Source organism: Dichotomopilus funicola (assembly GCF_033296635.1).
Source record: "Dichotomopilus funicola strain CBS 141.50 unplaced genomic scaffold C8A04scaffold_37, whole genome shotgun sequence".
Taxonomy (NCBI): domain Eukaryota; kingdom Fungi; phylum Ascomycota; class Sordariomycetes; order Sordariales; family Chaetomiaceae; genus Dichotomopilus; species Dichotomopilus funicola.
The window spans coordinates 281,524-293,506 of NW_026944058.1; the positions used below are offsets into that span (position 1 = coordinate 281,524).

The 11,983-nt window shown below is 54.6% G+C and overlaps 1 protein-coding gene across 1 annotated transcript; it reads left to right on the forward strand.

Annotated features, from left to right (window-relative positions):
- Nucleotides 1-5,507: 5,507 nt before the first annotated feature.
- C8A04DRAFT_29326 (CP2 transcription factor-domain-containing protein) lies at nt 5,508-8,094 on the forward strand (the record flags this gene model as incomplete). Its single annotated transcript, XM_062780972.1, has 3 exons — nt 5,508-5,521; nt 5,646-5,798; nt 5,874-8,094. The coding sequence occupies 3 exons, from the start codon at nt 5,508-5,510 to the stop codon at nt 8,092-8,094; spliced, it is 2,388 nt and encodes a 795-aa protein (XP_062636468.1).
- Nucleotides 8,095-11,983: the final 3,889 nt, after the last annotated feature.

Consider the following 11,983-nt stretch of genomic DNA (forward strand, 5'->3'; position numbering starts at 1 on the left):
ACACGACGCCAGCCGCAAGTCGAGGCAAGTAGGAGACGCAAAACAACGGAGGGCCGCCCGAATACGAGATGATCTCTCCCGGAGACGAGTCTTGATCGTCGGGCAAGCGCTCACACGAAGATCGCATGATATTTTTACCCTCTGAATCTCCGTATGTACCTAGTGCACACGTGTGAAGAGATCAAAATATGTTGCCCGTTTTTCCTCCCTAAAAGGATCAGCGCTGTATGACGGGACGTTGACGGCAAAAGCGCAGGGAGAATGAATTCGTGCGAAGGCTGCGCTGCTGAGGTGTCGAGCTATTGGGCTTGTTTGTGCCGATCAACTCAAAAAAACGTCGAAATAAATTGATAATACGAAGTGGGAATACCGGCAAGTTCCCGTTACATACACCAGCTCCGTGGTGATTCGCAGCCCTAAAGGAAGCTTGCCCGGTAAACGGGCCGAGGCTTGCAATAAGGTGAGTATTATTACCGTAGATGATTCCACATATTATCATGCATGCAACTGTTGCTTTGGACCATCGCTAAGCTTATTAGTAGCACCGAAGAATTGATAGTCCCACCAAGATGGGGAGATGTGAAAATGCCATCAATCTTTCTAGTTAGCATCCAAATCCGTGGTGGCAGACGCAAAAGTCTTAGTTGCGATGTCTGAGTTGAGCTTATTGGATGACAGCGTGTTCATCTCATCTTGTACAATGGGATTAAGAGTCTGGGATCACATTCCAACTTCATCCCTTACTCGTATCATATCATATAACTACTCCTTTCTGTTACGAGAAGGGCAAAGGGGTAAAACCATATTTGGTCCTTTCTCTCCTACCTCATTTCCGCCCCATGTTCCGCACACACGGCTTGCACTCTTGCTCAGCCTCGCAGAATTGGAGAGTTGCAAACATCCTAGCGGGCACGCGACAGGCCAAACGACCGCTATTGACGGGGCGATGTGACATTGGGAAGCACGTTTTCGGCCATCTGTCATGTCTGACTGGAGAACCGCAAAAGAACCAAAGCGCTTTTGGGGGTGGCGGGTTCGAGAAATTTTGTAACCATTCAGCCATTTCCAGAGAGACTCACAGAGGAGAATCGCAGGCCGATCCTCTCCCGGATGGGAGAGGAGGGGGGTGCGGTTGGGTTGGACTGCATCGTCGTGTTGAATGGGCGGTTTCTTTTTTTGGCGAACGTAGATTTTTGCTTCGATGCAATTCTGGATGGCAATTCGACAACCGAGGACGGGTCGTAGCTTTTCTCGTCGATGCAATTACCTCACCTTCTCCTCGCCCCATTTGCTAATGAGCAGAGATGATCCATGAAGAACACTTACTATGTACGCTCTGAGAGGAAATCCTGAGATTCGTTTTCAAGAGGCTGATAGCGGACAAGGCGGATATCGGAACTAGAAGCGCCCACATTACCTCAAAAGACTGTTGAGATACACTTGGACATGCTAGAGGTGAATCTGTAGAATCTTAGAGACTGGCACGACGGGAGGAGACGAACGGCAGCAGTGCCGGACCGGCAATCTGCACAGCCATCCCGCGCGCAACGGCGAGCTGATCCGTGTCGTCGGGGATAGTGCCGAATGGGGGCCACTCCGGCAGTCGGACCACCCACACCTTGTCGATTTCTTTGGGTTTCGTTTTTCTCACGAGCTTCCGAGCTCCCTTCGGAGCGGTGATTGTTCGGTGTTTCGAGTGTGGCGCTGCCCCGGCGCTCTTTCTCCTTCGCATTTGTTACAAGGGTCCCGATGTCCCACGCAGCCCACGGTCCTCCCATTTTACCGTTTTTTACCCGGATCCCGTCTCGCGCCCGGAGGAGGGGCCGTTGTGTTTGGAAGTGACGGTGATTGGTTGCCGCGTTTGTGTCCGGCAGCAAGTCATTTTTGTTCAGGCGGGCAGGGGTCTTGTTTGTCAATGCCAGTGTCTGCGACGGCACGTGTGTTTTTTTACCAATCTTACGATGACGTCATACCCCCATTGCGTGGTTGTGCAAAGGAGAAGGCTGCCAAGAAATGACGCCCTGGGGTCATGAGCGGGGGCCGACCTCATGAGAGAAAAACACACGCGACCCATCCATGAGGTGGAAGCTACCCAATCGTTCTATCGGTGTTTGGACGGCAAGACACGGTTGTCAAATCCTTGGGCGCTGTGATCCACGCTGCTAAATCACGACACGTTGGGTCGATTCCTCCGAATGGCTGCATATCCGACTGAGTCTCGTGGTCCAATGCATTTTGACAAAATGGTGTTGACCATCCCGAACGCGCAGAGCGATTTGCCCAACTGTCAGGGGTAAAAGGCCTGCATTTTATGCACGGCTTTGGGTGCCCTGCGAGCCTGGCGCCCAAGCTCCATGAACCGACCACAATTTCCGTCTGCTGTCGAAATTTGGGGGACGGAGACGAGGATGAAACAATGACGTCATGTTTTCACCAACGGTACACATGACGACTGAACGAGAAAGAAACCGGTGACCGTTGCGGCGGATCCCATAAACTCATCTTACTCTTTTTTGATATTTATTACACTAGTATTGTAGTGTATCCGTGTATTTATTTCAACTTGCTGAAGTCCGGGGGGTATTGTGGTTGCCGGGACCGGAGATGCGGGGCGTCGAGACGGCTTTCTGCCGGGAGGTAGGTAACCTTGCTGCCGGTTTAATACCTAAATGCCGGGGGTCCGGAGCCACTACAAAGTAGGGGTCGTTTAATCTTTGGGCTTAAGTAATAGATTAGACGTGAAATAACTACAAGTAAGGAGGGCAACCGAGAGGCTTGATATCATTTTAGAAACGCACCCAGAGCGCTGACAACCTCCTGTACTGTTTATTTATTTTTTGGGCGTGACCCTGCGTCGCTCTGTTGGTCGGTAGCTGGAGCGGACCGTCTCGCACTCCTCCGGGCCGCACTGCTCGGGGCCGCACGGCTCCATGGGTTCCGAGAACCTCTGGTGCTGCTGCAGGCTTTGCAGCATGCAAGAGTCCGTCCATGAGGTGCTCATTACTCGACAGGACAGTCAACCCTGGCAAGTTGGGGACAAAAAAAAAGGGCGGTGCAAAGTATCCCAACCACCAACTATCAGCATATCACCACAATTTGATGACACTTATCCGGTGCAAAAAATACATTAGAATCGGAGTAAGATGTCGCTGGATTGGATCCTTCAGTTTTGCAAGAGTCGCGAGAGAAAACGGGCATGAAATGCCCTTTTAGTGGCGGTTTGTGGTGGTTCTGATACTTTTGCACCGCCGCTTATTTTGTCACCAACTTGCCTGGCAAGCCTGGTTTCCGAATACTTCCAGAAGCACCTTAGTCGGCACGCGGGACCAGTGCTAGTGAGTTGTATTGATTGAGCCGGGGAGGCCCGTGGCCGATGGCACTGCGCAATTTAGTTCCCACGTGCAGCCGGGGATACGGCCCGCCCAACCCTCGGTTTGTTTCTCGTACATGACACGACATCGTACAGTCGTTTGTTACCGACCAGCCGTTTCTCGAATCTCCCAAATGTGCACAATGTCTGTTCAGTCAATGAAATGGTACGGCACCCAGGTTGTCCGAATACATGTTACGTACTCTCCGTACCGCATGCTCAGCCCGTGTTGGAGACATTCGACCGGTTGACGCCGGCGTGAGGCCATGCGCAGGGGCCAGAGAATGCAAGCTGTCGGGTGACGTCATTCTTATCTTTCGCTCAACCCGATTGACTAGCGCCATTCATGGGGTTGCAGATCCCTGCAATGCCTTCGGGTTCAAGGAGAGGCTGTACTCTGCGATTGGGCATGATTGAGGGGGTGTAAACGTTCCATCTCTTGTGGTAAAGTTGTCGTGATTCTCAGAAGCAGAGTCGTAAAGTACTACCCGTCAGGCGGCCTTTTTTCGGTTCCGTCAGTGCCCAAACTCGAGGGCAATCCCACGGCTGAGGTTTGATGTGAACGCTCAAAAGTTCTAGAGATTCTCCGGCAGCTTGATGCAACCCCCCAAATTTGGACGGGACATTTAGCGGGTCAGGCGTGGCGTTGCCCAAGCCACAGCCCCATCTTCCGGCCGGACAAACCTCCTGCTCTTTTGTTTAGCCCATCTCATTGTTCATAGTCAATTGTGTGTCAATGTATGGAATTTGATCGAAATCCGATTTCCTATTGAGTTTAGCTATTCCTACACCAACTGTGGATACCCCGATTCAGCAATCCGTTTCGTCCGTCCCTTCTGAGAAGCGGTGCATCGCCATGACTTGCGCAATGCGTGGCGACGATCGTTGAGATGTTTAGGTATCGGTACTTTACCCAAGTGTGACCCTCGCGAGTGTAGCTACCCAATAATGTGAATTATAGGGCCGCGCCACGTTTATGAAGCAACGTGAATTATAGATCATTGATTTGCTCCTACTCTCGCGAGTGTCGATGTCAAAACGATCATGCCCGTTCTTGCCCCGGTAACAACATATTCCTGGGCCGCCTCATCTCCCCGCATCGTGAGTCCGGCGCGAGGTCCGAATTTGAGCCGATGCTTGAATTTTCACACCAGCCATGTTTTATGTTCTCATACTTATTACATTACCAATATTACCACAGTACATACCTGTGTAGTTCTTTCTACCCTCGATTATTGTTGGGGAGCCGTCATGCTGTCATCGAGCCGAGCTTGCGAGCCAGAGAATCGGAATATTCGCCTAGCCAATAGTATTGGTTCTTTTCTCCCTGCCCCATGTCCCTGCACGCCTCGTTAAGAAAAAGTTTCGCCGAGGAGGACTCGAAACCCCTCGGTCCTCCGGACACCCCATCCGTATTTCCAGTAACTAACAGCCACACCTCGTTCCCCCAAATTCCTCCCACCGGTTCTCTCGCTCCTCGGTACTGTGGTATTCTGGGGCCCCGTTGCGCGCACACTCGCCAGGGTACCTGCTTTCTTTCGATCTCTCCACCGAACCCTTTTTCTAGTGCTTTCTCGTCTCGAAGTCCTTCGGAACGGCCGCTCCACTCCTCCTCCACCGCCTGCGCGCACACACACAAACCTGGGCCGCTCGGAATCCACTGCATTTTTTCGACAGTGGGGAAGTGCATTAGCGGCTGCGGGCTGGTATATACCCCCAGCGCCAAAGCCCACGTCCCCCCCCCTTATGCGACCACAAAACTTCTCGTCATATCTACTAAGCTTGACCTTCTGGCGGCTTGCCGTGTTCTCTCGTTTTTTACCTACCCGACCGACTCTCGTTTCAACTACCTCCCGTTCTTGCCCGCAGTTAACAACGCACATCGACTTGGTCGTGGTGCTATTGCAGCACGCTCGAACAGCAGCGGAGAGAATCGCCCACTGTTCTTTCGCTTGCCCTGCAGGAGGGCTGTGCGCGCTCCCGTAGAAACGCAGCAACACGTACCTCGAGGGCTGCCCCGCGCCGCTACATCCCGACGACCATAGCGACAACGGCGACGACGACTACTCTAAACAACCACTTGCGTTATTTGCGCCTCTCTTCCTGATCTTGTGGCCTCGCCCACACCGCCGCAGCCATGTTTCGCCAGCGGTAAGCTCGGAATGCCCTCTCTTATGACCCAAGCTCGGTTGCGCTTGGATGCGCGCGGGTTGCCGTCCCCGTGGGGGACATGCGCACGGTTAAAAAATTGTCGCTAATGCCCATCACGTCACAGAACAAGTTCGCAAAAGCCAGGGGACGACCTGCTGGCCAATTTTAGGCAACAGTTTCCTGAAGTTGCGGCAGTCGGCTCGACCGCGGCGGTCGCTGGCCCGGCTCGGACCGCAACCGCCGGACACCCCGAGATCTCGGGCACGGGACCCGAAAGGTTTGTCTCGCCTCAGACTAATCCAGCTGGCAGAGCTGCACCCGAGCTAACGCTTATGTTTCCACTCCTCTACAGACCGCATGGTTTGGGCCACGATGCATTCCGCGACCAAGACCCGACCCCACGGGCCTCGAACGATCCCTGGCGCTTTACTCCGTCGTTGCTGGATCCGGCATCATTCTCCTTTGCGCAATTTGCAAACCAGGCACCGGGGTATTACACGCCCACCCCGGGCGGCACGAACACTATCTACCACCCTCAAGCCGGCGACCTTCACACGCCCACTCTCGGCCTAGGAATGGGTCTTGGGACCCCATTATCCATGCCCCATTCCGGAGGCGCGGTACACTCGGGCGCTGGGACGATGGACATGGCGGCTTTCCAAGGTTTCCACCCCCAACAGTTCCCGCAATTCAACGCCTTCATTCAACCTCCCGCAGCACAGGCCTCCTTCGCCCCATCCTCCTTCATACACCAGGACACGGGGTACGAGACCATGGACCAGGGCTCACCCATGGACTCGGACCACGCCGACGATCGGATCGCCTCTATCGACGGCAGCTTCCAAAACCAGGCCGCCATGGTGGCCTTCCAGACAAGGCAGTTCGGAATGCCCATGTCGGTACCGCTCCCCGCTTCAGCCGAGAAGTTCCGCTTTCACACCGCCCTGAACGCGCCAACGGCGATGATCAAACACGCTGATGAGATTCCGGTTACCTATCTAAACAAGGGCCAGGCATATTCCCTGTCGATTCTCGATACTACGCCCACACTACCGATCGCCCCCGGCACGCGATTCCGGACCTTTGTGAGGGTCTCGTTCGAAGACGAGCAGCAGCGACTGAAGCCCGGGGTGTGCTGGAGCTTGTGGAAGGAGGGCCGGGGCACCAATGAGGCTCATCAAAGAGGAGGAAAGCTCCAGGCGGTCGAGTATGTTGAGGCTGGCCAACCGCCGGAAGGGGATGACAAGAAAACGCGGATTGAGCTCGAGACCTTTTCCTTCGACGGCTTCTCCGTTGTGTGGACTCCCGGTGTGAACGGTGCGGTCGAGTGCAACATTGCGGTTCGCTTCAACTTCCTCTCAACAGACTTCAGCCACTCCAAGGGCGTAAAAGGCATCCCGGTCCGGTTGTGCGCCAAAACCCACCAGCTTCCGGCCGACGGATCACCTGCGGCTGAGAGCAACAACACACCTGAGATCTGCTACTGCAAGGTCAAATTGTTCCGCGACCACGGCGCCGAGCGGAAACTCTCCAACGATGTGGCCCACGTTCGCAAGACCATCGACAAGTTGAAACAGCAGATTGCGCAAGCCGAGAGTGGGATGAAAGATTTCGGAAAGCGGAAGAGGGCCGGCGGTTCGCAGATGAAGGGTCAGGGCAGCCAGCGGCCGGGCAAAGTGCAGAAGCACAAGCGTACCTGGTCCATGTCATCAGCCAGTTCGGCAGGCGGTGGCGGCCCACGGGTACCACTTGAGGAGGACCTGCACTTCAAGCTTCAAACCCTTCAGGACATGTTTACCAGCACCCGGCCCGTGAGCGTGCTCTACCTACGTGGCGAAGACCCCGACGACCCCGACCTTCACCCAGTTTCTCTCCCGGGCGAATCGCTCGAGCTCAGCAAAGTCGAATCACGTGAGAGCAACGCCTGGCGCTCCGGCCGCAGCTCCGTAGCCGGCTCTTCCCTTGTCTCCCCCTCTCCAAGCTCACTCTCCCTTCACTCCCAAGCCTCCGTTGCCGGCAAACCCCCACATTGGCAAGACCTCCAAGCAAGCGGCAGTCGACCCGCATCTGACCCTCCATCACGCGACCCCCACCAAGCTACCAAGGTCCGGCAAGTAGACGAAGCCGGGAATCTAACCGGCTGGATCGAGGCCCTCGGCGTGGATTCCACCTACCGCCCACCTGCCGACCGCGGGCCGAAACCCGTCGCGTGCTTCTACGTCGCCCGCCGTGCAGCCACGGGCAACCCGGAAATGCACCGGGCCGTCTACCTCACGCAGCGCACCGTACGCGACCTGGTTGCCCGCCTAGCCGCGAAATGGGGGTTCGACACCTCGCGGGTGCTGCGCACGGTACACGTGGTCGAGCCGCGCGGGTTAGAGGTCGAGATCGACGACGATGTGGTCCGGGAACTACCCGAGGGCTTGGATATGACGCTGGAGATTGTCGAGATTGGCAGTCCCAGTGGTATTAAGCGGGAGTGGGAGATGGCTATCGATGCGCCTGGCGAATCGGACCTGCCGTCGCCGGAGAGCAGCGGCCAAGGGGCGGTTGAGCTGAGGCTGCGGTACTGATTTGATTCGTTTTTGTTTTTGTTCTTTTGTCCTTGCTTGTTACGCGCCCTATGAATCGGACTGTGGATGATGGGAGTGGCTGGCGACTTGGGTTGGGAAACGAAACGGATCAGGGGAGTGGTGGATACGGGGTAAAATACATTCCTGGATGGGGAGGTGGTGTCTGGCGTCGACCCAGCTATCTTTTATGGGATTGGCACAAACGAAGGGCGGGTCGGCTGAGGCACGTCAAAATATTACCGGCTGGGATACAATATGTGTGCACACTTGGTGGCAGCGGCGTTGTTGAGAGGTAAAGGGTCGTTCGTCTCGGTTTGGTGGATTAACTGACTGGTGGGCACGCGGACGGGGAGGTCTGAAAATCAGGTCTCATTTTGGGATCTGATTCTTTGCTCTTCTTTGCGACATTTCTCCCCCTTTTTATTCGAGATACCAGGCCCCATCTACGGGCCGATGTTGTCTGTGATTCATCTTCACGTATTTTACTTATATTCTTTTTCCGGTTGTGTCTATTCTTCTTGCTATCTTCTGATCGTTTTCATTGGGAGATGGTTTTTATATAGGGAAAATGAAGCGCTCCGTTAGATCCGTTGGTGTTTCTCTCTTGGCCTCTCGATATTCCTCGCCCGATACATCGTCATCCTCACCTCCGTCGAGCAGAGGTGGAATTTGTCTTTTAGGTCTCCTTCAATAGACCTCAGGCTGGGCTCGGCCAAAGGCGGGGGGGAGGGGGAGTGAAAAAAAAAGGCCGAACCCCTTGTCCCTGTCATGCGCAACGAGTCGAAGTGAGCCCCCACGACCATTTTTCACGATCGATGCAGAGCTGAACCTGTATATTAAACCCCACTTTTCTAAACACAGTGTCTATCGAACGACATTCTCCTTTTTTTCTACTCGCGAATATCCGGTTTGGAGTTGATGGGAACCAACGCTCGCAAGTATCATGAATTTCTCACCCATAGCACGGAATTCTTCCGTTTGAGATGAACCGCTAGCTCAGTGGCGACTTTTGAGCCGAGATTCATTCCGTCTTCTCTTCCACACAGGGGAGGCGGGGGCCGAGTGGGGACATCCTCCGGGGTGGGACTTTAGCGCGAGGAGGCTTGTTGGGAAATGGGTGGGTGAGTTATCTCGGATGGTCAAAACTTGGGGACGGTCCGGTGCCGAGATGGTCTAGTACCGAGACACTCAGTCAAGCACCGAGATGGGATCTGGGATCTGTTTTTACGAGTATGACCGCTTACGCGCCCAGCCAAGCACGCACACACGCTGAGACAACATCTCACAAACTAGTGTGGCGGCGGCAGGCGGAGTCTCTAGTTCGGTGTGGCGTTAACCAGGTGACTCCCCAATATAATTGACACCGGCCATCGTCGACGGCAACAAACAAACAGTTACAGTTTGCATACCCCCGTCGATACCAAACGTGAGTATTATTCGTCTCGCGCGGTTTCGGCCGATACGCCGCACCCAATATGGTGGCTATTATTACTGCTGGGGGCTCTTTCCCTTCTCAAAACAAATGATCAGAGAAACCTCTATTTACCTACAAAAATGGCAGGCGCTTCCCTGCCGCTCCACTATCGTTGCGGCAAGCGCGATGGATTCTGGTCGCCTGACTGAGATAAAACACACGAGTGTTTGGCTCGACCTGATCGCGTCAAGTGTACCGCATCCTTTCGCCACTATCGTCGCCGGAGCTCGTTGAATTAAACCTAGCGCCTTCAACTAACTATCGCTCCCGCGTGCCATCTCCGAGCTGATATCACCGCTTTCTTATCAGTTTGATAAACACTCCTCCAAAAGGAATGCATTTGCGGAGCAGACGCTCGGAGTCGCTAGATACTAATTTTGACTCGGTTCCCGATTGAACCGGAGCGGATACGGCTTTAGGCGAAGCAGGTGGGATGTTTTGCGAGGCTGTTTTCGCCTTCCTCCGTGTTAAACTTATGAATTGGCCCCTGCTAATGTTTCACGGTACGGATGAAGGGCGACGGACTGTTGAGAACTCATGCCGGCATGTTGGCGCAGGGACGTGTTGTTCACTGATCACGCTGCCCTTGCGGCATGAACGTCGACCACCCACGCACAGATGTTCCGAAAGCGCAGTTTGTGCAGCATGCGTTGCGACCTCCACTCATCGCGGGCCGCAATTGCACGGCTTGGCATTCATGGGATCGGTGAGATCGGTGGGATCGCGGAGTACCAATGTGGTATCTTTTCTCGACCATATCGGCGGAACTGTCGAGTGATAGTAAGTACACATATACTGACGGCCGGCTCGGACTGTAGGCATCGGAACGGCCTCTCGCTGGGCTCTGGGTGAGGTCCTACACCTTCTCCCTCCGACGACAGCCTCGCGCGAGTATGTTCGTGAACGAGCAGTGTTGGAGGTGACCCTCTGTGACATGGAGCCCTCCTGCCACGGGATCAAAATGTCTCAACCCACATGGATCTCTATGGTCACCCCTCCCCCCAGCCCAGGTCACGGAGTCCAAATCGGGATATCATCGTGTCGATCACCGGATGGCGGGAGCGTGGTGAGCGGTCCTCGGGACTGCGAGCTGCCGCGCGTCTGGGACGACGCCCCGCCAATGGGGTTCGCGAGGAACAGTTGTGTCAAAACTTGGGGTTACGCTGTGTCACAATTTGTCTCTCATGGTTGGTGATTTCGTGTCCGGTGAAAAGGGGATTGTAGGCATGGCCACGCACCATTGTGCTGGGGGTGCGGCCTCGGGTTTCAGCATTCAGAGGGACATTGGGCCACGACACCAGGGGAGCAGAGAGGGGAGCAGAACTCGATGAGCTTAGATTCCGAGCAATATCCAGACTAGGGAAGGGCCCTAGCAGCGGCTGGTCTACTCGGGAATAACCTCAGTATGAAAAACGGTCTCCCACAAGCGCCCTTAAACCCCATCTCCGGTTAACGCCACAAATCGGACCGAGACCCCGGGCTCCCTCGCCTTGCCACAACTCGCGGCTCGAGGAGCCGACCTCTCCCGCTCGATAGCTCACTCCATCAACGGCAGCTCTGCCCGCGAATATCTCCCGGCCATGGCCTTAGGACTGTAGTGTAAACGGAAAACGTACCTATGGGCCCGGGAGAACATCATAATGACTGCTACTAGTTATCACAGCGCCACTTGTGCAACAATGGCTCAAAGGCGACACCAGGGGTTTCCAGCTACCGAAATGGGGGGAAGGCCGGCAGTCGAGGGTGTGTACAACTCCCGCTTAAGTGCTTAGCGGTCCGGAAGACTGAATCGCACACACTTTCATCTTCCGTCTCGTACTGGTACATACATGCATGAAAGGAGTTGTCAAGAATTTCAATGTCATCATGGACGCGCAAGCCACAATTTGGCGCCACACGATCAGCGAGGGGAGTTGCCCTTCTCGGCCAGAGGTGTGTTTGTCCCATGGGGGACCGAGCACACAAACACGCCCCCCGTGCACGTCCTAGCTTGAGGGGAACTACGTGGCTTGTGGCTGTGGCTGGTGTGCATTTTGAGGGTCTGCGAAGCTGGGATTACCATGTTTCTGAGTCCCGGGAAATGCGAGTAAGCGAAAGGGGAAAAGAGAAGGTGATCGGCGAGGAGGCGAGAAGATCGGAGGTCGGAGGGGGATGCGAATTCGGCGTGGAATCGAGAGATCAGATTCGCGAGGAAATGAAAAGGGGAGGGGTGTAAAAAAAGGGGAGAAGGGTCTCAGGGTCTTGGGGTCCTCTCATTGTGTGTGTACCGAGGTCACTTTCCCATGATCATTTAGGTTGTAGAGGTAAGGCGGTTTTCCATTATTTTTTATTTTACTTTTTACTTAGGGCTTGTGTTACTCGTTCGTACGGTGGTTGTAAGCTTGACAGTTCTAACACAAAAGATCATGTTCCTAG